Genomic DNA, 20,805 nt, shown 5'->3' on the forward strand with positions numbered 1-20,805 from the left:
CAGGCAGGGGGCTGCGCCCTGAGACTGAATGAGATGGAGACACAGAAAAGGGCTGGGGATGGCGGAAGGCAGTCATAGCACCATTTATTGTCCAAAGTACACAACCTGAGGGCCCCTCCCCACACAGGGAAACAGGAGAAACAAATGACAACAAAACAGATTCTTTGGAACCGAGAGGGGAAGGGGAACGGGAAGGGGAATTTCTTCCTTCCCTCAGATTTCACCTGGAAGCCTAGAACTGGCTTCCAGCCCTAGCCCCTCAGTGGGCAGACTGGGGTCAGCAGCTTCACAGAGAAGTAGAGGTGGGCAGGAGAGGCCCAAAGCCCAGCTCCGGAGGCCCCCGAGGCCCTCTTCTTCCCCCAGGCTGAGGGGCAGGGAGAACTGTGCCCACCATGCCCGGACTCCCAGCGGCATTCTGGACAGGCCACCACCCACTCTGGGCACCAACCTCCTTAAGGGAGGGAGACCAGCCTGGATGGCGGGGAACCCTCCAGAAGCCCACAAAACCGCAAATGGCCCAGGGGAGCAGGCATGATTCCTGGAGTGGGGTGTCCACGAGCAAAGGGAGGCATTGGGTTCTGTTTGCTTTACAAAAAATAGTAAAAAAAAATGTTTAAAGAAAATTTAAATTGAGAAGTATAAAAACAGTTAAAATGGCTCCAACCCACAAGGGAAAACAAACCACTCAATAAATACACAGCCAGTGAGGGACTGCGGCAGGGGAGGGCCCCAGGTCCTAGTGCTGGCGGTAGCAGTAAACACCGTACAAGCGGCTCTGCGGGTCGGGGAAGCCAAAGCTTCGGACCCCAGGCTCTGGGGGCCCACAGTTAGGATGCGGGTGAACCACAGGGTAGCGGACGCTGCCATCTGCCAGCCAGCCAGCGTCGCAGCGGTCCAGGCCATGGAACTTCCAGGCGGCAAAGAGCTGTCCCACCTTGGCGATCGTGGCATCATCTTCCTGGCAGGCCTCCCTTGCCTCTGTCAGTGTCAGCTTCTCGGGGTGCTCCAGGTAGTATACCCGCCCTGGGGGAAAGGGGGCGTGAGTGCCGGACAGCACGGGGGGCAGCCAGAGAGCACAACGGGGTCTGCAGAGATGCCAGCCCCAAAGACCCGTCTGAGCCCAGGGAGCTACCATACTGCAGGCATCTGCAGAGAACACTTTCTAATCTTTACCCTGTCCCAGAGAGCTCTGTCCCACCTGCCATAGAACCCAGGTCCCTCCAGTCATGTCTGCACTCCCCCACCACCCTTCCCTATTTAGGTGGGTGGGCACCCCACCTAGGCTGGACCAGTCAGAGTCTCTTGCCCATTCGGTCATTTACTGAACACCTACTATGTGTCAGACACTTTTCCAAGGGCTTGGCATATGACACTGAACCAGTTTCTGTTTTTACTTGCTCATCTTCCTATGAAATGAGCTGCTTTGTGAAGACAGGCTGTGTTTTGTTCGTCTGTGATTCCCGAGAGCCTAGTCTAGGCCCCAGCATATGGTAGGCACTCAGTAAACATTTGATGAATGAAGAAACCAATCATTTATGCCCTGCATAACGCAGCAGCAGCAAAGCACTCAAAACTCAACCAGATGCTGCTTCTAGGGTGGCTGGTGCTCTTGGCCTCCAGGTGGCAGTACCAGCAGAGCCAGCAGAGGGGGCCAGAGCTCCCCAGAAGCTGCCCTCTCACAGGTCCCGGGTGGCCACCAAACCCACAGGCCCGCGCTTGGCTATTCCACTCACCCTTAAGGGCAGTAGCGAAGCAGAATACATCATAGTGGTGCAGGCGGCGGTGGCGGGGGCCGTAGCTTCGCACGCCAGGTGCCAGGCCCGGGCCACCGCAGGGCTGCCGGGGCAACATGATGGGGTACTGCACCGTGGCATCCTGCAGCCAGCCCGCGTTGCACCAGTCCAGGCCCTCCTCCCAGGCCCGGAAGAGCTGCTCAAAGGAGGCCACCACCGCACCCTGCTCTGCACAGACCTGCTGGCCCTCGTGGAAGTTGAACTGGTAGCGCCCGTTGGGGGACTGGTAAGGAAAGACCACACCTGCAGGGGGAGGAAAGAGGAGCTTAGGGGGTGGCCAGGGGCCCAGCTGGCTGGACACCCCGCTCTCCTCCCACCTTCACTGGGACATGTGCTGCCTGCAACACACACACATACACCATCCCTCAGAAAAACTCAGCAAACATCTGACCTCCTGTCCGTTGCCGCCTCTCTCCTGGGACTCAGCTGGTTCACAGCAGTACTCAGAAAACATCCATGAGTTAAGGTAATTAATTAGTCCATTAATGTCCCCAACAATGTCCCCAACCTAATCTGCAAGGCTGTCGCCAGACCCCCAGTGAGGCTGTGCCATCTTCTCCAGACGGGCCCGGGCTTTGGGCTCTAGGGGCCAGGTTTGACTCCCAGCTCCCCACTCGTTAGCTGGGACCCGATCGTCTATGTTATTATGAATGTGGAAATTTCCTAGGAAAATGCAAGGAACTTTCCACGTGTGGCAGATGATTTTCAGGAGAATGAGAGGCCCTAGAGGCCATGGGGAGAGGGTTGGGGAAGGGCCTTCCATAAAGGAGGCTCAAGGGCAGGGAGGTCTGGGGCAGGCGGTTTCTCTCCTTGTGGCCAGGGTCTGATAGGGGCCACAGGCCCTCAAAAGATATGTTCGTGTTTGAAATTTTACTCTAATAAAAAGTTTTTAAACTTCTGAGATGTAGTCTCTACCAAGTCAATGAAACCTTAAGGAGTGGAGGTGACCCTAGGGGTCTGGGAAGGACACTTTGGAATCTCCTCCCTGTGGCCAAGGACCCAGGAACAGCCTGAGCCCCAAACCTCCAATCTCACCAGGGCCGGAAGCCAGGCACCTGGGCAAAGCCAGGTTGGGTGGCAGAGAAGCCCATGGGCCCTGACAATCAGCTTGCAGCCTCTACGTGTGTTTGCAGGGGGACTATTTCATGCCTGGTTCCACCCCAAATTCCTAGCCCTTGAAGCCCCGGGAATGGGGTGAGGGCTCCCTGTTTCTCTAGGCTGCCCCTGCAGACCCCAGACCAATGACTCTTGCAGGTTCTCCCCAACTCCACTGCCACCCCAACTTCAAGAATGAGGAATGCGGCCCCTCTGAGCCACCATGTAAGCCATGTGGACACTGGTGGCAAAGACAGAGAACGCATTTTAAGGACATACATCTTATCCTCATTGCCTCTGAGGGAGGTAAAGGAGGAAAGATTGTGATACCCCATTTTACACCTGAGAGGCCCAGGGCTCTAAGGGGGATGAGACATTTACCCAGATGTCATAGCTGGGACGGGCTGGGGCTAAAGTCAGGTCACCTTCCTCTATCCCTGAACTGCCTCCCTAACATGTGGGAGAGATGTGAGGACACACAGTCCCATCCTAGAGACAGAGAAGGTAAATACAAATTAAAGATCAAACAGGGACCCCACATACAAGATCCGGCTTGCAGGGTGTGGCTGGTTTGGACAGCACTGGGTTTTTGTTTTTGGTTTTGGGGGGGCTTTTTGTTTGTTTTTTGTTTTGTTTTGTTTTTTAAAAGGAGGTTTTTACATAAAAATCAGGAGATCTCACATAAAGATATAAGCTTATCTTGTCAAGCCAGAAAATTTGGCAGTGGGGTCTGCATTCTGGCATGGCATCATCAGCTGGGCCTGAGTAGTGTGGGAGCTCCCTGGGGACAGGACAAGGGCTCAGGAGTGTGCCCAGTCCCCACCACTCCCATCGTCTCACAGTGGGCTGCCTCATTCGCTTGTGTTACCCGCTAACCTTGCTTAAATCTCAGCTCTGTCTCTAATAAGCTGTGGGACCAGCTCTGGTTTTCCTCTCTCTGAATGAGATGTAAATTACAGCGGGTAGAGGGGAACAGATTCTAGAGGCTGGGTACTTGGGTTCAGACCCCAGCTCTGTCGTTTATAAGCTGTGTGACCTTAGGTAAGTTACTTGACCTCTCTGTGCCTCAGTTTTCTCACCTGTAAAATGGGGGTCACAACAGTAGCTTCCATGTGGGTTGTTTTGAGAATTAAGTACTTTTAAATGTCTAAAGCACAGAAGTCTGGATGTTTTCTCTGGTCCTTTCCCCTCTGCTCTCAGGTCCCAGTGTCACCCAGTCCCCGTTAGGGTCTCACCCCGCAGCTCCAGCTCCACCAGACCGCTTTCATCCTCCAGCCCATCAATGACCTCACAGCGGTAACGCCCATAGTCCTCCAGCCGCAGATCCTGGATCTCCAGCGAGACGTCATGCTCCTTGTCCTGCCGCAGGTGCACGCGGCCTTGGTAGTCCCCAAAGGAGCGGTGCCTCAGCCCGATGGCCACCAGCACGTCCTTCTCTGGGGCCCCGTTCTCCGACAGCTTCCACCATTTGATGCGCACGCGCCGCGGGGAGACCAGGGCCGGCTCGTAGCGGTAGCGGCAGGGTAGGATCACACTGGCCCCTTGGTAGGTGAACAGGGTCTCCTCAGGTGTCTCCACCACCAGCTTCACTCCATTAAGGAGGTCTTGGGGGAGAAACAGGGTGCAGATGAGACCTGCTGCAGCACATCTGTACCCCTGCAAGGGCCACCGCACACCCTCATCCACGGCTCCTCCAGGCTCAGATTGCAAAAATGGCCACCATGCTCCACCCCTCCCTGTATCCACATGCTCTGCAATGTGACTTTGCATCTCCTTCCATCAAGAGATGATATTTATTCCCCCACCCCCTTGAATCTGTGCTGGCCTTGCCACTTGCTTGACCAACTGAATGCCTTGGAAGTGACTGTTATCCATCATGCCTGCTCTGAGCATAGGTCCCAGGGGGCCTTGCTGCTTCCACTCTTTTTTTAGGACTTTGCCAGCCACCATGAGCACATGGCCAGGCTTGCCTGCTAGAGGATGAGAGAATACACGGAACAGAGATAGGGCGCCCCAGCTGAGGCCATCCTACAGCAACCAGCCCCCAGCTGACCTGCCCACCACGGGCAGGCACATCTGCAAGACCCAACCGCAAGACCTGAAGAAATGGAGCCCACTCCAAAATGCTGACCCACAGAATCATGAGCTAAACAAATGGCTGTCATCCTAAACAAGTCACTAAGTTTTGGGTGGTTTGCTACACATCAAAATCTAACCAATGGAGCAGGCAACAAGAGCCACCCCACATGAGGTACATGGCCAGGACAAGTGGCCCTGATAGGGATCCCTCGGAGTTTCCTTCCCCACCACACTGGCCAGAGGACAGCACAGCCCTGGCTTTACTCTCTGGTCCAGCTGTCCACCATAACTCTTCCCAAATACAGAGCAGCCTAGTGAGCTAAGGGCAGAACTTCTAAAGGAGACTACGCTCACAGCTCAGAGTTACAAATACACACAGAACTCAACATGCAACAAAAGAATCAAGTTCATAGGCTAAGACTGCCTCATCTTTAACTTGGGAGCCCCTGTTGGGACCTCACTGATTCATTCTCTTGGGTCTAGACTTCAAGACATGCTTGATTTACTCAAGGTGGGGACAGGGGCCAGGCACAGTGGTTCACGCTTATAATCCCAACACTTTGAGAGGCCAGGACAGGAGGATCGCTTCAGCCCAGGAGTTTGAGACCAGCCTGGGCAACAAAGTGAGACCTTGTCTCTACAAAAAAATTTTTAAAACTAGCTGAGTATGGTGGTAGATGCTTGTGGTCCCAGCTACTCGGGAGGCTGAGGTGGGAGTATTGTTTCAGCCCAGAAGTCAAGGCTGCAGTGAGTCATGATCGCACCACTACATTCCAAACTGGGTGAGAGAGCAAGACTCTGTTGCTGAAAACAAAATAAAAACAAGTTAATGAATTAAAAAGGTGGAGGCAAGGGGACAGCCTCATGGGTAAGCAGGAGACAGACAGGGAGGTTCCCTGTAGAGGAATCATGCTAAAAAAGAGCTATACCTAATGTAGCAGATTGCCATATGCAGAAGTCTCCAAGTGTGGCCCTCGGGCCAGCAGCATTAGCATCACCAGGAATTTGTCAGAAATGCACATTGTGGGGTCCCAGTGCCTCAGAGACTCTGGGAATGGGGTCCAGCCTCCAGGGGACTTTCAGGCTCATTCAGATTAGAGCTGTCCTACTCTGCAGAGGCAGTAGGTACAGAGGTTTGGAGTCAGGCAATTCGGGCTTGCCCTTGGTTCCACCTTTTCCCAGCTGTGTAATCCAGGGAAGTCAAGACTCAGCTTCCCCATTTATAGAATGGGTTAATTACAGTCCCTACAGAGGGCTGTGGTAAGGTTCAAATCAGGTAAGGCAGGACGCCTGGCACACAGAAAGTGTCCAATAGATATGAAGCAGGGCTATCATTTAGGGGCCACTTCCTTGGTTCTTCCCAACTCTCTTAAGTAAACTACCTTTGAAGCTTTAACCTGAATAAAATGAAAATGTACATCCATATGATAAAATACTATACAGCCATGTAAAATAATCTGGTAGATGTACATTCATTCATTGACTTAGAAAAGGAGTTCTATTCTATGAGGTGATAAGGGAGAATACAAAAATCACATGTACGACATGAGCTGGTTTTTGTTGGAGAAAGTTTTCTAAATCATAAAAGAATGGCTCAGCTAGGTGCAGTGGCTCACACCTGTAATCCTAGCACTTTGGGAGGCCGAGGCAGGCAGATCACTTGAGGCCACGAGTTCAAGACTAGCATGGCCAACACGGTGAAGCCCCATCTCTACTAAAAATACAAAAATTAGCTGGGCACAGTGGTGCACGCCTGTAGTCTCAGCTAACTCAGCAGGCTAAAGTGGAAGGATCTCTTGAGCCCAGGAGACAGAAGTTGCAGTGAGCCGAGATCACACCACTGCACTGGTGTGACAGAGTGAGACCCTGTCTCAAAAAAAAAAAAAAAAAGAAAAGGCTAGAAAGAGATACCTAAAAAGTTAACCCCCTGGGTGGGGGGATTATATATGACTTTGCTTACATATTCAGGGACAAAAGGGAAAGAGAAAAATGAAATGTTGGCCTGTTAGTGTAGTGAAACTATGAGTAGGAAGTTTAAGTTTTTTAAATTCCGCAAATCTCATTAAAGTAGTGCTTGTAGGCCGGGCACGGTGGCTCACGCCTGTAATCCCAGCACTTTGGGAGGCCAAGGCGGGCGGATCAGGCGGTCAGGAGATAGAGACCATCCTGGCTAACACGGTGAAACCCCATCTCCACTAAAAATACAAAAAATTAGCCAGGCGTGGTGTCGGATGCCTGCAGTCCCAGCTACTCGGGAGGCTGAGGCAGGAGAATGGCATGAACCCAGGAGGCAGAGCTTGCAGTGAGCCGAGATCGCGCCACTGCACTCCAGCCCAGGTGACAGAGCGAGACTCTGTCTCAATAAATAAATAAAGTAGTGCTTGTACAACAAAATAAATTCTGAAGGAAAAGGGTGTGGTCGGCTAAATAATGGCCTCCCAAGATACCCTAAATCCTAATCCCTAGAACTTGTGAACATTACCTTATGTGGCAAAATGGACTTTGCAGATGAGGTTAAACTAAGGATGTCAAGATGGGGAGGGTATCCTGAATTTTCCAGGTGGGCCCTAAATGCAAATGCACAAGTACCTGTTTAGAGGGAGGCAGAGGGAGATTTGCATATAAAAGAGGAGAAGGCCACGTGACCATGGAGGCAGAGACTGGAGTGAGGCAGCTACAGCCAAGGAATGCCAGCAGCCACCAGAACCGGAAGAGGCAAGGCAAGAACAGATTCTCCCCAAGAGCCACAGGAGGTACAGTCCTATCCGCACCTCGATTTCTGCACAGTGAAACTAATTTTGGATTTCTGGTGCCTAAAGCAGTGAGAGAATACATTTCTGTTGTTTCAAGCCACCAAGTTTGTGTTAATTTGTTACAGCTGACCTAGGAGACTAATCAAAAGAGGGAAAATGCCTCTGCAGGCACAATCATCTACTCAAAGGCAGAGGGAAAGGTGAGAAACACCCAGCACTGCACTTGCAGGCTCATGTGTCGTCTCTGAACCAGGCTGTGAGCTCTTCATGGCAGGTGCTGGCTATTACTGAGACCAGCCATCTGGTTCGTTCCTTCCACAAGCAAGTGGAACAAGTTTGTTGTTGTTGTTTTTGAGGCAGAGTCTCACTCTGTCACCCAGGCTGGAGTGCAGTGGCGTGATCTCAGCTTACTGCAACCTCCTCCTCCCAGGTTCAAGCAATTCTCATGCCTCAGCCTCCTGAGCAGCTGGGATTACAGGTGCACGCCACCACACCTGGTTAATTTTTTGTTTTTTGTGGTTTTTTTTTTGAGACGGAGTCTCACCTTGTCGTTCAGGCTGGAGTGCAGTGGTATGATCTCAGCTCACTGCAACCTCTGCCTCCCAGGTTCAAGCAATCCTCCTGCCTCAGCCTCCTGAGTAGCTGGGATTAAAGGCACCTGCCACCACGCCCGGCTACTTTTGTATTTTTAGTAGAGACAGGATTTCACCAGGTTGGTCAGAATGGTCTTGATCTCTTGACCTCGTGATCCATCCACCTCGGCCTCCTTAAGTGCTGGGATTACAGGTGTGAGTCACCGCGCCTGGCCAATTTTTTGTATTTTTAGTAGAGGGTTTCGGTATGTTGGCCAGGCTGGCCTTGAACTCCTGACCTCAAGTGATCCACTCATCTCAGTCTCCCAAAGTGCTGGGATTATAGGCATGAGCCACTGCACCCAGCCCTCAGCTTTGTCTTTTTAATAGCTGTTTGACCTGGACAACTGGATCAACTCTCTGAGCCTAGTTTGCTCATCTATGAGAAGGGATGATAATAGAATCTACTTTCAGGCTGTGAGGGCAGGCAGCATCAATTCAGCCTGGTCAGCACCCGTGCTGCACTAATGGTTAAAAATGTGTATTTTCGGCAAGGCTCGTTGGCTCACGCCTGTAATCCCAGCATTTTGGGAGGCTGAGGCGGGTGGATCACCTGAGGTCAAGAGTTCAGGACCAGCCTGGCCAACATGGAGAAACCCCCATTTCTACTAAAAGTACAAAAATTAGCCAGGTGTGGTGGCAGATGCCTGTAATCCCAGCTGCTTGGGAGGCTGAGGCAGGAGAATCGCTTGAACCCGGGAGGCAGAGGCTGCAGTGAGCCAAGATCGTGCCACTGCACTCCAGCCTGGACAACAAAGTGAGACTCCATCTTAAAAAAAAAAAAAAAATGTATATTTTCACCCTTGCCTACATCAGGGCTTTTGTGATTACAGGAGACAACAAATGCAAAATATCTAGAAGTGCGCCCAACCCATGATGGGTGCACAATAACTGCTACTTTAAAACGTTCCCTGCTCAAGGCCACACAGCTAGTAAGAGGTAGAATTATAAGCTTCAAACTCGGGCCAGGCATAGTGGCTTATGCCTGTAATCCCAGCAATTTGGGAGGTCGAGGCAGGTGGATCACCTGAGGTCAGGAGTTCAAGACCAGCCTGGCCAACATGGTGAAACCCCTTCTCTACTAAAAATACAAAAAGTAGCCAGGCATGGTGGCACATGCTTGTAATCCCAGCTACTCGGGAGGCCGAGGCAGGAGAATCGCTTGAACCCAGGAGGCAGAGGTTGCAGTGAGCCGAGATCGCACCATTGCACTCCAGCCTCGGCAACAGAGTGAGACTTTATCTCAAAAACAAACAAAAAAAAACATTCAAACTCACATCTATTCAACCCCAGGTCCCCTTTCCACTGGGGGGACCAGGGGAGGACACATTCAAGCTGGACCTTGAACAACTGGCAAGACTTTTAGGGAAAGTAAAAAGCCTAAGTGAATTGGGCCCCATGACGAAGGGGCTGGCGAACACAGGAAAATGAACTCACCCCTTCCTCTGTCTGAGAAGCAAGCTGGTCCACTACAAGGGCCCTGCTGGAACAGGGCTGCTGTCCCTGTCCCAGCCTGGAACCCGCAGATCACAGCAAGGCCGAGGAGGTCTAGGTCATCCAGGGGAGCAAAGAGCCGGGTGCAGGAGGTCGCCTACCTTTGCCATGACCGTTGCCTAGGTTCTGGCCGTTGGCGCTGTTGGAGTAGTAGAAGCCGTTGTAGAAGGGCAGTCCGTAGGAGCCGGGCAGCAGGAGCAACGGGACCAGGAGCAACAGGCCCATCTCCTCATGCCAGGGTGACCCGGGCCAGGCTGGGGCCCCAGGGCAAACTGGGAAGGGGAGGAAAACAAGGCAATTAGAAAAGCCTGGCTTCCAGGGCCCACATCCCCTCTGCTCCAACACCACTCACTCGCTTGCTCAACAGCTCACTGCGGGATACCTGCCGCCTGCGTGCCAGACGCTGTTCCCAGAGCTGAGAAGACAGCAGTGACAAGCTAGATGAGGTTCCTGCTTTCAGGGAGCTGTACCCCGAAGGCAAGACGGGAGATCAGCAAAGAGACAAATCATAAGAAGGAAGTATCAGGCAGCTAAAAGACAGCAGAGAAAATTAAGCAGGATGATATGACAGGCTCAATGTTTTTCAAGCCAGAATTTGAAAGGTTATGGGCAGGCTGGGCATGGTGGCTCACGCTTATAATCCCAGCACTTTGGGAGGCTGAGGCGGGCGGATCATCTGAGGTTGGGAGTTTGAGACCAGCCTGGCCAACATGCAGAAACCCCGTCTCTACTAAAAATACAAAATTAGCCAGGCATGGTGGCACATGCCTGTAATCCCAGCTACTCGGGAGGCTGAGGCAGGAGAATCGCTTGAACCCAGGAGGCGGAGGTTGTGGTGAGCCAAGAACACGCCATTGCACTCCAGCCTGGGCAACAAGAGTGAAACTCTGTCTCAAAAAAAAAGAAAAAAGAAAGAAAAGAAAAGAAAGGTATGAGCAGCATTTTTTAATGACGCCAAATAAACTAGACTAGAATAGAAAATATCAGGGTGAATAGAGGGTATGTTAAGTAAAGATGAGTCCTGCGTTGTGAACCCTTTTTTTTTTTTTTTTGAGACGGAGTCTCGGTCTGTCGCCCAGGCTGGAGTGGAGGTTGCTCACTGCAACCTCCGCCTCCTGGGTTCAAGAAATTCTCCTGCCTCAGCCTCCCGAGTAGCTGGGACTACAGGTGCATGCCACCAAGCTCAGCTAATTTTTTGTATTTTTAGTACAGACGGGGTTTCACCGCGTTAGCCAGGATGATCTCAATCTCCTGACCTAGTGATCCGCCCGCCTCGGCCTCCCAAAGTGCTGGGATTACAGGCATAAGCCACTGCGCCCAACTCAAAAATAATTTTTGAACACCATGCTAGAGGTCTTGGGAGCTATTCCAGTTTGGGTGGGCGCTCAAAAGAGGTAGCCAACCCATGGGCTGTAGTTTGATGATTTGATTTTTTTTTAAATATTGTATTCAAATATTTTGTCTTGATTACTAAGATTTCTAGCAAACTCCCTTCCTCCCCCGCTTAAATCTCACACCAAGGGCTACTGCCTCACTCATGTCACCCTAGCCCTGCTCACCTGCCATTTACTGCGTGCTCTCAACAAATAAAAGATGGGGTCACTCCTTGAAGGAGCTTGGTCCAGGGAGGGGGCAGAGTCGTGGGCAGGCAGTCTTGATTGCTGTGTGTTGAGTACCACGATGGAGGTACAGAAACGGGAATGTCCAAATGAGACTGAAGGTGCAGGAGTTTGCCAGGTGGAGAAGGACTGACAGGTTTATCCAGTAGGGCACTGCCACTACAAAGGTGCAGATGCCAGCAAGAGTCCCGAGCCTGGGGGTGCTGGGGGTATACAGGAGGTCCTCCATTTGCCCCACACACCCACCAGGTCCATCGTCTGTCCTTCTCTGACATGTATTGGTCCCTGTTGTCCCGGTTCCCCAGGCCCTCTGGCTTCCAGTGGGATTGAGCCAATGGGAGGCACTCAGAGAAGATGGCAGAGAGGGAAGAGGAGGAAGATGGGGCATTGCTTCCCAGCTCCCTTGCCATCCCAGTGCCTCTGCCATAGAGTGTCTGCTGCTGCTGCTGGTCTCTGCGTCCCCCACTTCCTTGTTGGGTCCCCTCACCCTACTCTCTAGAAGTCATTCCTCCATTAAAGTCTCTTTATTGGAATCATCTGGGCTGAATTCTGCTTCCTGCCAAGACCCTGGCTGCATGGGGGAGAGGAGGTAAGGGGGTCACCAGGGCCAGTGTCTGGATGCCTTGGGTGTCAGGCCCAGAAGCATATCCTGTTTTGTTTCTTTTTAAAGATAGAATCTCACTCTGTCGTCCAAGCTGGAGTGCAGTGGCAAGATCTGAGCTCACTGCAACCTCCGTCTCCACGGTTCAAGTGATTCTCATGCCTCAGCCTCCCGAGTAGCTGGGATTACAGGCATGCGCCAACATGCCCCATTAATTTTTGTATTTTTTGTAGAGACGGGGGTTTCACCATGTTGGCCAGGCTGGTCTCGAACTCCTGGCCTCAAGTGATCCGCCCACCTCGGCCTCCCAAAGTGCTGGGATTACAGGCATGAGCCACCACACCTGGCCAGAAGTCTATCCTTTGTCCTGGAGGCCAGTGATGGCTTTAAGCAGAGAAGTCACAGGATCAGACTCACATCTTAAGACACTTCCCTGCAGGGGCTGAGTGGAAGGTAGACCTGGGGGCAGCAAGACCAGAATGACAGCAGGCAGCTGCAAACATAACTATGATTATCATGTAGCAACGTGGAAGAATGCTTAGGATGTGAGTTAAAATAGACAAAGCAGAACATACAATTGCCTCTGCTATGATTGCAACCATGTGGTCTTGTGAATGCCTGTGTACAGGACCCAGAAGATGAGGAAACATTTAAAGAGGAAGGGAGGGAAGACAGAAGGGAGAAAGGAAGGAAGGAAAGAAGGAAGGGAGGGAGGGAGGGAGGAAGGAAGGGGAGGAAGGAAGGAAAGGAAGGAAGGAAGGAAGGAAGGAAGGAAGGAAAGGGAAGGAGGGAGGAAAGAAGGCAGGCAGACACACACAGCATTGGCTTGTTAGAGTGATGGGATTGTGGAGGAAACATTCTTGTTTCCAGAACAGTTAGGAGCTCTTGCTGGAGAGAATGGATGTAAAGAAAGTTGAGAGGCCAGATCCACCATTCTCTTAGACACCACAGAAATCCCAAGGCCCAGACCTGCCATCTGTGCTGTGCACTGCAGCCAGGACACTACCAACTGTGAAGCCCCACTTCTTGTCCTAGAGGAATTCATTCCCCTGTTGACACCTGTAAGGCCCCTTGGTGAGGGAGAACTGGGAGGTCTAAGCACAATGGGGCAACCTGGTACAGAGTTTGGGAACTGGAAGATCAGAGTTCAAATCCCACCTCTACTATTTATTCACTGCGAGATTCTGGGCAAGTTTCCTCGGTTGCGAAATGGAGATCATAAAACTCACCCTGGTATATTTCTCGCCAATGCATTCTAGTTTTCTCCTAAAGTAACAGAGGTCTACATGGGTGCACAACCGCTCAGCTGAAGACTGCATTTCCAGCCTCCCTCGCAGCTAGGAGAGCTATGTGACTCAGCTCTCATCAATGGCAGCAAGCAGAAATAACATGCCACATCCAGGTCTGGCAGTTAAAACAATTACAGATGCCTTTCCCTGGTACTCCTTCCCCCAGCCTTCTGGAAACCACAGTATCCAGCTTAGAGTCAGAGATGGAAACCACAGATTGAATGGCAGAGCTGCCCATCAGCCCTGGACCTCCTCCACTTGCACTGTCCTATGAGAGAGAAACAGAGTCCTATCATATTTAAGCCACCACTTTTTTGCATCTTTTTTTTTTTTTGAGATGAAGTCTCACTCTGTCGCCCAGGCTGGAGTGCAATGGTGCAATCTCGGCTCACTGCAACCTCTGCTCCCAGATTCAAGCAAATCTCCCTGCCTCAGCCTCCTGAGTAGCTGAGATTACAGACACCTGCCACCACACCCAGCTAATTTTTGTAATTTTTTAGTAGAGACGGGGTTTCACCATGTTGGCCAAGCTAGTCTTGAACTCCTGACCTCAGGTGATCCGCCCACCTCGGCCTCCCACAGTGCTGGGATTACAGGCGTGAGCCACCGCGCCCGGCCTGCATCTCTTTGTCAACACAGCTTAGCCTCACTTGTCCTAACAAATACACACACCACAGCATTACTATGATCAGTATAAAAGTATTAACAGCTGAGCACTTACTCTCTCATTTATTTTATTTTTGTTTTTGTTTTGAGGCCAAGTCTCACTCTGTCGCCCAGACTGGAGTGCAGTGGTGCGATCTCGGCTCATAGCAACCTCCGCCTCCTGGGTTCAAATGAATCTCCTGCCTCAGCCTCCCAAGTAGCTGGGATTACAGGTGTGTGCCACCACACCCAGCTAATTCTTTGTATTTCTAGTAGAGATGGAGTTTCACCATGTTGCCCAGGCTGGTCTCAAACTCCTGGGCTTAATCGTTCTGCCCGCCTCTGCCTCCCAAAGTGCTGGTATTACAGGCATGAGCCACCACACCTGATATCTCTCCTTTAATCCTTACCACTACCCTGACATGTGAGCCTAGTAGTGTTCCCATTTTGCAGATGGAAAAACCAAGGCACAGAGAGACTAAGTCATATGCCCAAGGTCATCCAGCTAGGAAGTGGCAGAGCTAGGATTCGAACCCACTCCAGCCCCAAAGCCTGGAACCACGCCAAATTCAGGGAGGTGATTGTGTGGCACACAGCCCAGTGGCCCAGAGCAAACCCTTGTAAGAGTTCGTTTCCTCTGCCTTCCTTCAGGCTCCACACCTGGAACCAGGAGGGAAGTGGGGCCAAGACTTGATGTTGAGCTTGATGTCCTGGGCTCCCCGCTGTCCCCGGGCACCTAGAGTCTCCTTGAGCAGAGGGGATCCCAGCTGCTGCTTATAATGTTTCCAGCCTCTAACAGCGGCTCATCTAGCACAAATGCTCCCTAGTGAGAAAGGGCTTCCTAAGGGTAAACAAACGCAGGCGTTTCTGCCACTAAGTGACATCAGTAACACCTCTTTGTTGGATGCTAACTCAGCAGTAATGTAACCTCACATTGAGGGGGATGCCAAGAAAATCAAAAGGAATTAGCCGGGCACAATGGCTTACACCTGTTATCCCAGCACTTTGGAGGCCAAGGAGGGTAGATCACCTGAGGTCAGGAGTTTGAGACCAGCTTGGCCAACATGGTGAAACCCCGTCTCTACTAAAAATATAAAAAATAGATGGGTGTGGTGGTGGGTGCCTGTAATCCCAGCTACTCCAGAGGCTGAGGCAGGAGAACTGCTTGAACCTGGGAGGCAGAGGTTGCAGTGAGCCGAGATCACACCTTTGCACTCCAGCCTGGGCGACAGAGTGAAACTGCATCTCAAAAAAACAAAGAAAAGAAAAACAAAAGGAATTATAAGAAAAGATCAGCCCTGTGCCCAAGAACGAAAGGCCAGGAGGAAGCTGGCCATTTTCCAGGCCTCTCTGAGAGAGGAGCAGCACACAGGCCCAAGGTTTCAAGTTAAACTCATTGAGGTTGGGTCTTGGCTCTGCCACCTGCTAGCTGGGTGACCCTGGGAAAGTCATTTGACCTCTCTGAACAGAAAATTTCCTCTCTCCAGAGAAGACTAAAGGGGAACTCGAGGGCTGAGGACAAGCACAGCCTTGAATGCTAAGGTCAGTGCACAGGACAGAGTCCTGTGTGGGAGTCAGGAGTGGCAATTGCCACTTGGTTGCTGCCTTGCCCAGGTCCATCTCTGACCATCCCTGACCACTACCACTGAGGGGAGGGATGAGTAGCCTCTGCTCCCCTACCATGGCTATCCAGCCACCAACTCCTCAGGACCACCACAGAGGTGCCACCAGCTGGAAGGCCCAAGACCAAGTCCAGCCCAGTCACCTTGGCAGTGGATAGCTCCCCAAATCTTCTGGAGTCCTGCCTAGGCACTCAGACCTGGGCCCGGTATTGGAGCTGGACACACTGCATCCTGCTGAGTGACTTCGGGCAAGTTCACCTCTCTGTGCCTCCATTTCCTCATCTGTAAAAAAAAGGAACTTAAGGCCGGGTGCGGTGGCTCACACCTGTAATCCTAGAGCATTTTGGGAAGCTGAGGGGGTGGATCACCTGAGGTCAGGAGTTCGAGACTGGCCTGGCCAACACAGTGAAACCCCCATCTCTACTAAAAATACAAAATTTAGCTGGGTGTGGTGGCAGATGCCTGTAATCCCAGCTACTGGGGTGGCTAAGGCAGGAGAATTGTTTGAACCCAGGAGGCGGAAGTTGCAGTGAGCCAAGACCACACCACTGCACTCCAGACTGGCCAACAGAGCAAGACTCCAGCTCAAAAAAAAAAAAAAAAAGGGCTGTGGTGACAATTATAGAAGATGTATGATGTCTGGTCCCTGGCATGTAGCAGGTGCTCAACAAATGAACATGGCAAAGATTTCAGGCTCTAGAAGCAGATTGGCTGCCTGCATTCAGTTCTGGCTCCACCCACTTACTAACCCTCTGTCATTGGACAAGTCGCTGCACCTCTCTGAGCCTCAGTTTCTTCATCTTTAAAATGGGGGTCACAAGCCAGGCACAGTGCCTCATGCCTGTTATCCCTGCACTTTGGGAGGCTGAGGTGGGCGGATCACCTGAGGTCAAGAGTTCAAGACTAGCCTGGCCAACACGGTGAAACCCCATCTCTACTAAAAATACAAAAATTAGCCGAGCATGGTGATGGGTGCTTGTAGTCCCAGCTACTGGGGAGGCTGAGGCAGAAGAATCGCTTGAACCCAGGAGGCGGAGGTTGCAGTGAGCCGAAATTGAGCCATTGCACTCCAGTCTGGGCAAGAAGAGCGAGACTCCATCTCAAAAAAAAAAAAAGTTGGGGTGGGGGGCAGTCACGACAATACCAAACAGAAAACACTCTCGTGAAGATTAAGGGAGAGAATAGCTGCAGAGCACTGAAAATACTGCTTGATGCTTGATAAGGAGCAAGCACTGGGAAAATATGACCTATTACTACTCTGGTGAGCAGTTCACACAGTGAAGTCTTACACCATCTCAGTGGCTCTTTCTCCTCTCTCACTGCCTACGAGACAAAGTGGTCACCACTGCCTCCTCTTCACAGTTGAGGAAACTGAGGCCAAGAGGGTGGAGGTCAGTGAACTACCCAAGGCGTTCGTTATCTTTGTCAAATATCTCGAACTTAGAGAAAGTTCAGGTTTCCTGATGACCAGCCCTTTGCTTTTCCCAGGCGCCCCTAGCCTAGGGACCCCTCCACCCAAGAACAATAAGCCTGGGCTTGGAGGGAGGGTGGGTGCCACCTCCCTGCCAGGTGCATGTCCGCACTGGGCCGTCCGTGAGTACAAGTCCCCCAGGTACCAGCAGGAGGCAGCATCGCCTGAGAGGTCTGCACGAGCGCTGCTCCCAGCGAGAAATTTGACATCCCTGTCCCTGTTTGCACAAGGCTTGATCTCCGCCTTTGAAACCTGCAGCCCCCAGGAGAATGAAAACCGGAGGTGTTTCCTACCAGCATTCCCAATCCGCTGGCCCGGGCGGCGTCGAGGGAGAGAAGCCAGGGCCCCTCTCAATCGCCGCCCCCTGCTCCAGGGAGCACAGGCACTCCCGCGGGTCAGCGCTGGACACCAAGGTCCCGACAGGTTTACAGGCTGCCTGTGGCCACCCGACGAGCTGGTGGCAGGACTGGGTCCAAGTGCCGCGCTGTTTCCATACTGGCTGCGCACAAGCCTACGTTTCTCCCTGAGGGTCGCCATCTCCCACCCAGGGCTCTGCCCTCCACCCTCCCTACCCTTCTGGCCTCTCTGTCCCTGGGGCAGGAACCCCGGTGAGCGAGGTCTGGAACCCATAGGCATCAGTTGCCTTTGCCCCAGGGCGCCCAGAGCCGGCCAGCTGCGGTCCAGAGGTGCAGGTCCGCCAGCCGCCTCGCAGGTTGCCCTCAGCCCCTCCCAGGACTCCCGGGGCCCCCGGAGCATCCAACAGATACCCAGGGGCAGGGCCTGGGGCGCCGCGGACCGCACTGGAGGCAGCCGACCCTGGACAGACGACAGGGGAAAGAGCCAAGCGGACCCTGGCAGGAAGGGGGCTGGAGGCGGACGGTGGTCTCGGAGGCCACGGGGTCCGCTCGGGCTCTGCTCCCTCACGGTGGGCACGAGGGTTCGGCGCGAGGGTCCGGCGCCCGCACCCCCGCGCCGCTCCCTCCCCACTTGCGCCCCGGGCGCCCCTCGCCCGCGATCACAGCCCATCTCAGCCCGGGCCTCCGCAGTGCCCGGCCCACGCCTCCTGCCCCTTCCCCCGACCCTGCCCGGGAGGTGTGGGGAGCCGCAGGGCACCCAAAGCGGTAAGGGAGGAACCCGGCCCGCACACAGCCCCAGAAGCCCAGCGACCCCTGAGCCACGTACCGTCCCCAGGCAGCTCCTCGACGGCTAGAGCTCTCGGGGGCCGCGAGCTGTCCCAGTCCAAGGCAACAGTCTGATTTCGGGGAAATTAAAAGGGCAGAAAGGAAGCGGCAGCAGAAAAACCCCCGCGCTCCCGCCAGACCAGCCCCTTAAAGGAACACGCGCACCTTTCCCTCCCAAGGGCTGGGCCCGAAGGGAGGAGTTGCTGCAGGCTTGAGCGGTCTCCAGACTCGCTGGGAACCACCGCAAAGGGGGTGTGCAAGAGTTGAGGCCCTTACGTCTTGGGAAAGGAGAGTAGGGATGGAATAGGAGAGTTTGGGGAGGGGGGATCCCCTTAGAAAGTCTGGTATACCAAAAACAGTGCGAGTAAGCAGGGGAAGCCCCTGTCCAGCATTCTGCTAGGGGCTAAGGGGGCTCCCCACCTTTGATTGTGGAAGGGGTGAGACTTCTGTATTACTTTCTTTTCCAAATAGAAAGCAAGGGGGTGAGGCCAGGTGCAGTGAGTGGCTCATGCTTGTAACCCCAGCACTTTGGGAGGTGGAGGCCGGTGGATCACCTGAGGTCAGGAGTTCAAGACCAGCCTGGGCAACATGGTGAAACCCTGTCCCTACTAAAAACACAAAATTAGCTGGGCGTGGTGGAGCATGCCTGTAATCCCAGCTACTTGGGAGGCTGAGGCAGGAGAATTGCTTGAACCCAGGAGGCGGAGGTTGCAGTGAGCTGAGATCATGCCTGGGCAACAAGAGCAAAACTCCATCTCAAAAAAAAAAAAAAAAAAAAAGCAAGGAGTTGCTGATGTCCTCATGCCCCTGAGTTTGGCCATCATGAAACGCTGGCCAGATTCCTAACTCACTGTCAGGCACATAGCAGGTGCTATCACCAGCACATGGGGCTTGAATGAGTGGCCCTGGCTGGGAGGGGAGACACAGGGTGGGATGCCTCTGCAGCCTGCAGGGGCAATCAGGCTTCTGAGTGGTCCTCCAACAGGGGTGGGCCTCCCTTCGGAATCCTGCTAATCAGCACAGCCATCCAGGCAGCCGCTCAGGATGCCTCTGTTTGGACAGGGTGTTTTCTTTCCTGTCCAGACCAATGGGGGCCCTGGCCTGGACAGCCCGATGTTTCCTCAGCAGAAAAGACTAAGGAGGTCCTTCAACTTTGGCTGGGGGAAGGGTTGAAGGGTCACAGGGTCACAGAGCCCAGAGCCTCTTCCTAAACACAGCTCAAGTTGGCCCATGAGTGTGTGTGTGTGTGCATGTGTGTGTGTTACACACAGCCAGGGTCACATTGGAGCACAAAGAACTGTGATCAACAGGTAAACTGCACCTAAAAGGAACGCCAGGCTTGATGGGCAAAGGGGAGCCAAGGTAGGTCCCTCTGCAGGTTCCCGACAGGGGAGAGGATGGACAGTAGGGAGAGCACATTTTGTTACAGTTAAGTCGAGTTGAACATGCCAGCCAGGGGTAGGGGTAGCCAGCAGGTGGAATCTGAACGCTCACCCTCTGCCTTGCAGTGGGGCAGAAAAAAGTTAATGTGTAGGGGTGATGGTAAAAGCTGGGCAAATGGAAGACACTGCTGAGGGAGAGAAGCCAAGGAAGGAAGGAGGGGGTCAGGAGTGAGGGGACTCCATTCCAGGGTCCCAGGAGGGGGACTTTTAGAAGGCTGTGGCTAACCCATCCCAGAGCAGAGATGCTTCTCCTACTGTCTGCTTATCCCCAGGGTATGCTGGAACAGGGGTTCAGGGCAGGAAACTCCCCCGGGAGGGAGACCTGAGGCTTGAAAGCACCCAGAAAGACTTGGCTCTAAACCCAATCCACGCCGCTCCACAGAAGAGAGCTCTGAAACGGGAAGCAGTAGGCCAAGGGACCCCCAGGGGAAGGGAGTCCCCCATCCTCAGTTCCTACGAAGACCACGGCCTGGGCCTTTTATTCAGACCCTGCTAGGCCCAGGAGCCCAGCAACCGCAGATCTCAGAAAGGAACCACTTCCAGACACATTTCCCTGATGTGGTTCCAGCAAAGCCACGCCCTCCCTTTGGCAGCCCTGCGGCCCCACCTCCTGCTGCTCAGAGGCAGCCCCACCTCCTGCTGCTCAGATGCACCCCCTGCCTGCAGAACACAGCACGGCTCCCAAAGTTTGGAAAAATTCACCTTGACAAAGAGGGTGGTTTTTCCTACACCCCTTCCCAAGCTAGCCAAGCCTCTGCCTGCAAGTCACCCTCCCAGATCGCCAAGACACTGGCCCGCAAGGCCCACCCCCACTTCTTGATGACCCCCACACTTGGGAGGGCAGAGAGGGTATCCCTGGAGCACACACGCCAGTGGCCTACCAGGAACCAGTGTGTTCAGGCAGGAGGCCTCATGCCCACTTGGCAGAGCCCCGGCCCCCTCCTCCAGTCCCACGCTGCACCAACCCCAGGAACTCCCGCAGTTCTGAAGGCATCCAGGTTCACTGAGTTTCTTATAGTTTCTCCAGCCCACCACTCCAGTTGCAGAGAGAATGGAAACTGCTGAAGGGGAAAACCAGCTGCCCCAGCC

General features: G+C 53.2%; 1 protein-coding gene across 3 annotated transcripts; it reads right to left on the reverse strand.

Annotated features, from left to right (window-relative positions):
- Positions 1-67: 67 nt before the first annotated feature.
- HAPLN3 (hyaluronan and proteoglycan link protein 3) lies at positions 68-20,066 on the reverse strand. 3 transcript variants are annotated; one of them, XM_003820415.5, is made up of 5 exons: positions 18,276-20,066; positions 9,948-10,118; positions 4,124-4,492; positions 1,734-2,036; positions 68-1,023 (listed from the first exon to the last, which is right to left on the reverse strand). In XM_003820415.5, the coding sequence occupies exons 2-5, from the start codon at positions 10,069-10,071 to the stop codon at positions 737-739; spliced, it is 1,083 nt and encodes a 360-aa protein (XP_003820463.2). In that variant the 5' UTR covers positions 10,072-10,118; positions 18,276-20,066; the 3' UTR covers positions 68-736. The 3 variants fall into 3 exon arrangements, with proteins under 3 accessions (XP_003820463.2, XP_063452980.1, XP_008972117.2); XM_063596910.1 differs by lacking the exon at positions 18,276-20,066 and adding an exon at positions 15,766-16,488; XM_008973869.5 differs by lacking the exon at positions 18,276-20,066 and adding an exon at positions 10,199-10,425.
- Positions 20,067-20,805: the final 739 nt, after the last annotated feature.

Source organism: Pan paniscus, chromosome 16, assembly GCF_029289425.2.
Source record: "Pan paniscus chromosome 16, NHGRI_mPanPan1-v2.0_pri, whole genome shotgun sequence".
Taxonomy (NCBI): domain Eukaryota; kingdom Metazoa; phylum Chordata; class Mammalia; order Primates; family Hominidae; genus Pan; species Pan paniscus.

What these genes read in the sequence shown, in the direction of transcription:
- HAPLN3 (XM_003820415.5), bottom strand. Translation starts at nt 10,071, where the DNA reads ATGGGCCTGTTGCTCCTGGTCCCGTTGCTCCTGCTGCCCGGCTCCTAC. An exon ending in AGGCAACGGTCATGGCAAAG is followed by an intron (nt 4,493 to 9,947) that starts GTAGGCGACCTC and finishes TTCTCCCCCAAG; the next exon opens with ACCTCCTTAATGGAGTGAAG. An exon ending in GGTGGAGCTGGAGCTGCGGG is followed by an intron (nt 2,037 to 4,123) that starts GTGAGACCCTAA and finishes CTCCCCCTGCAG; the next exon opens with GTGTGGTCTTTCCTTACCAG.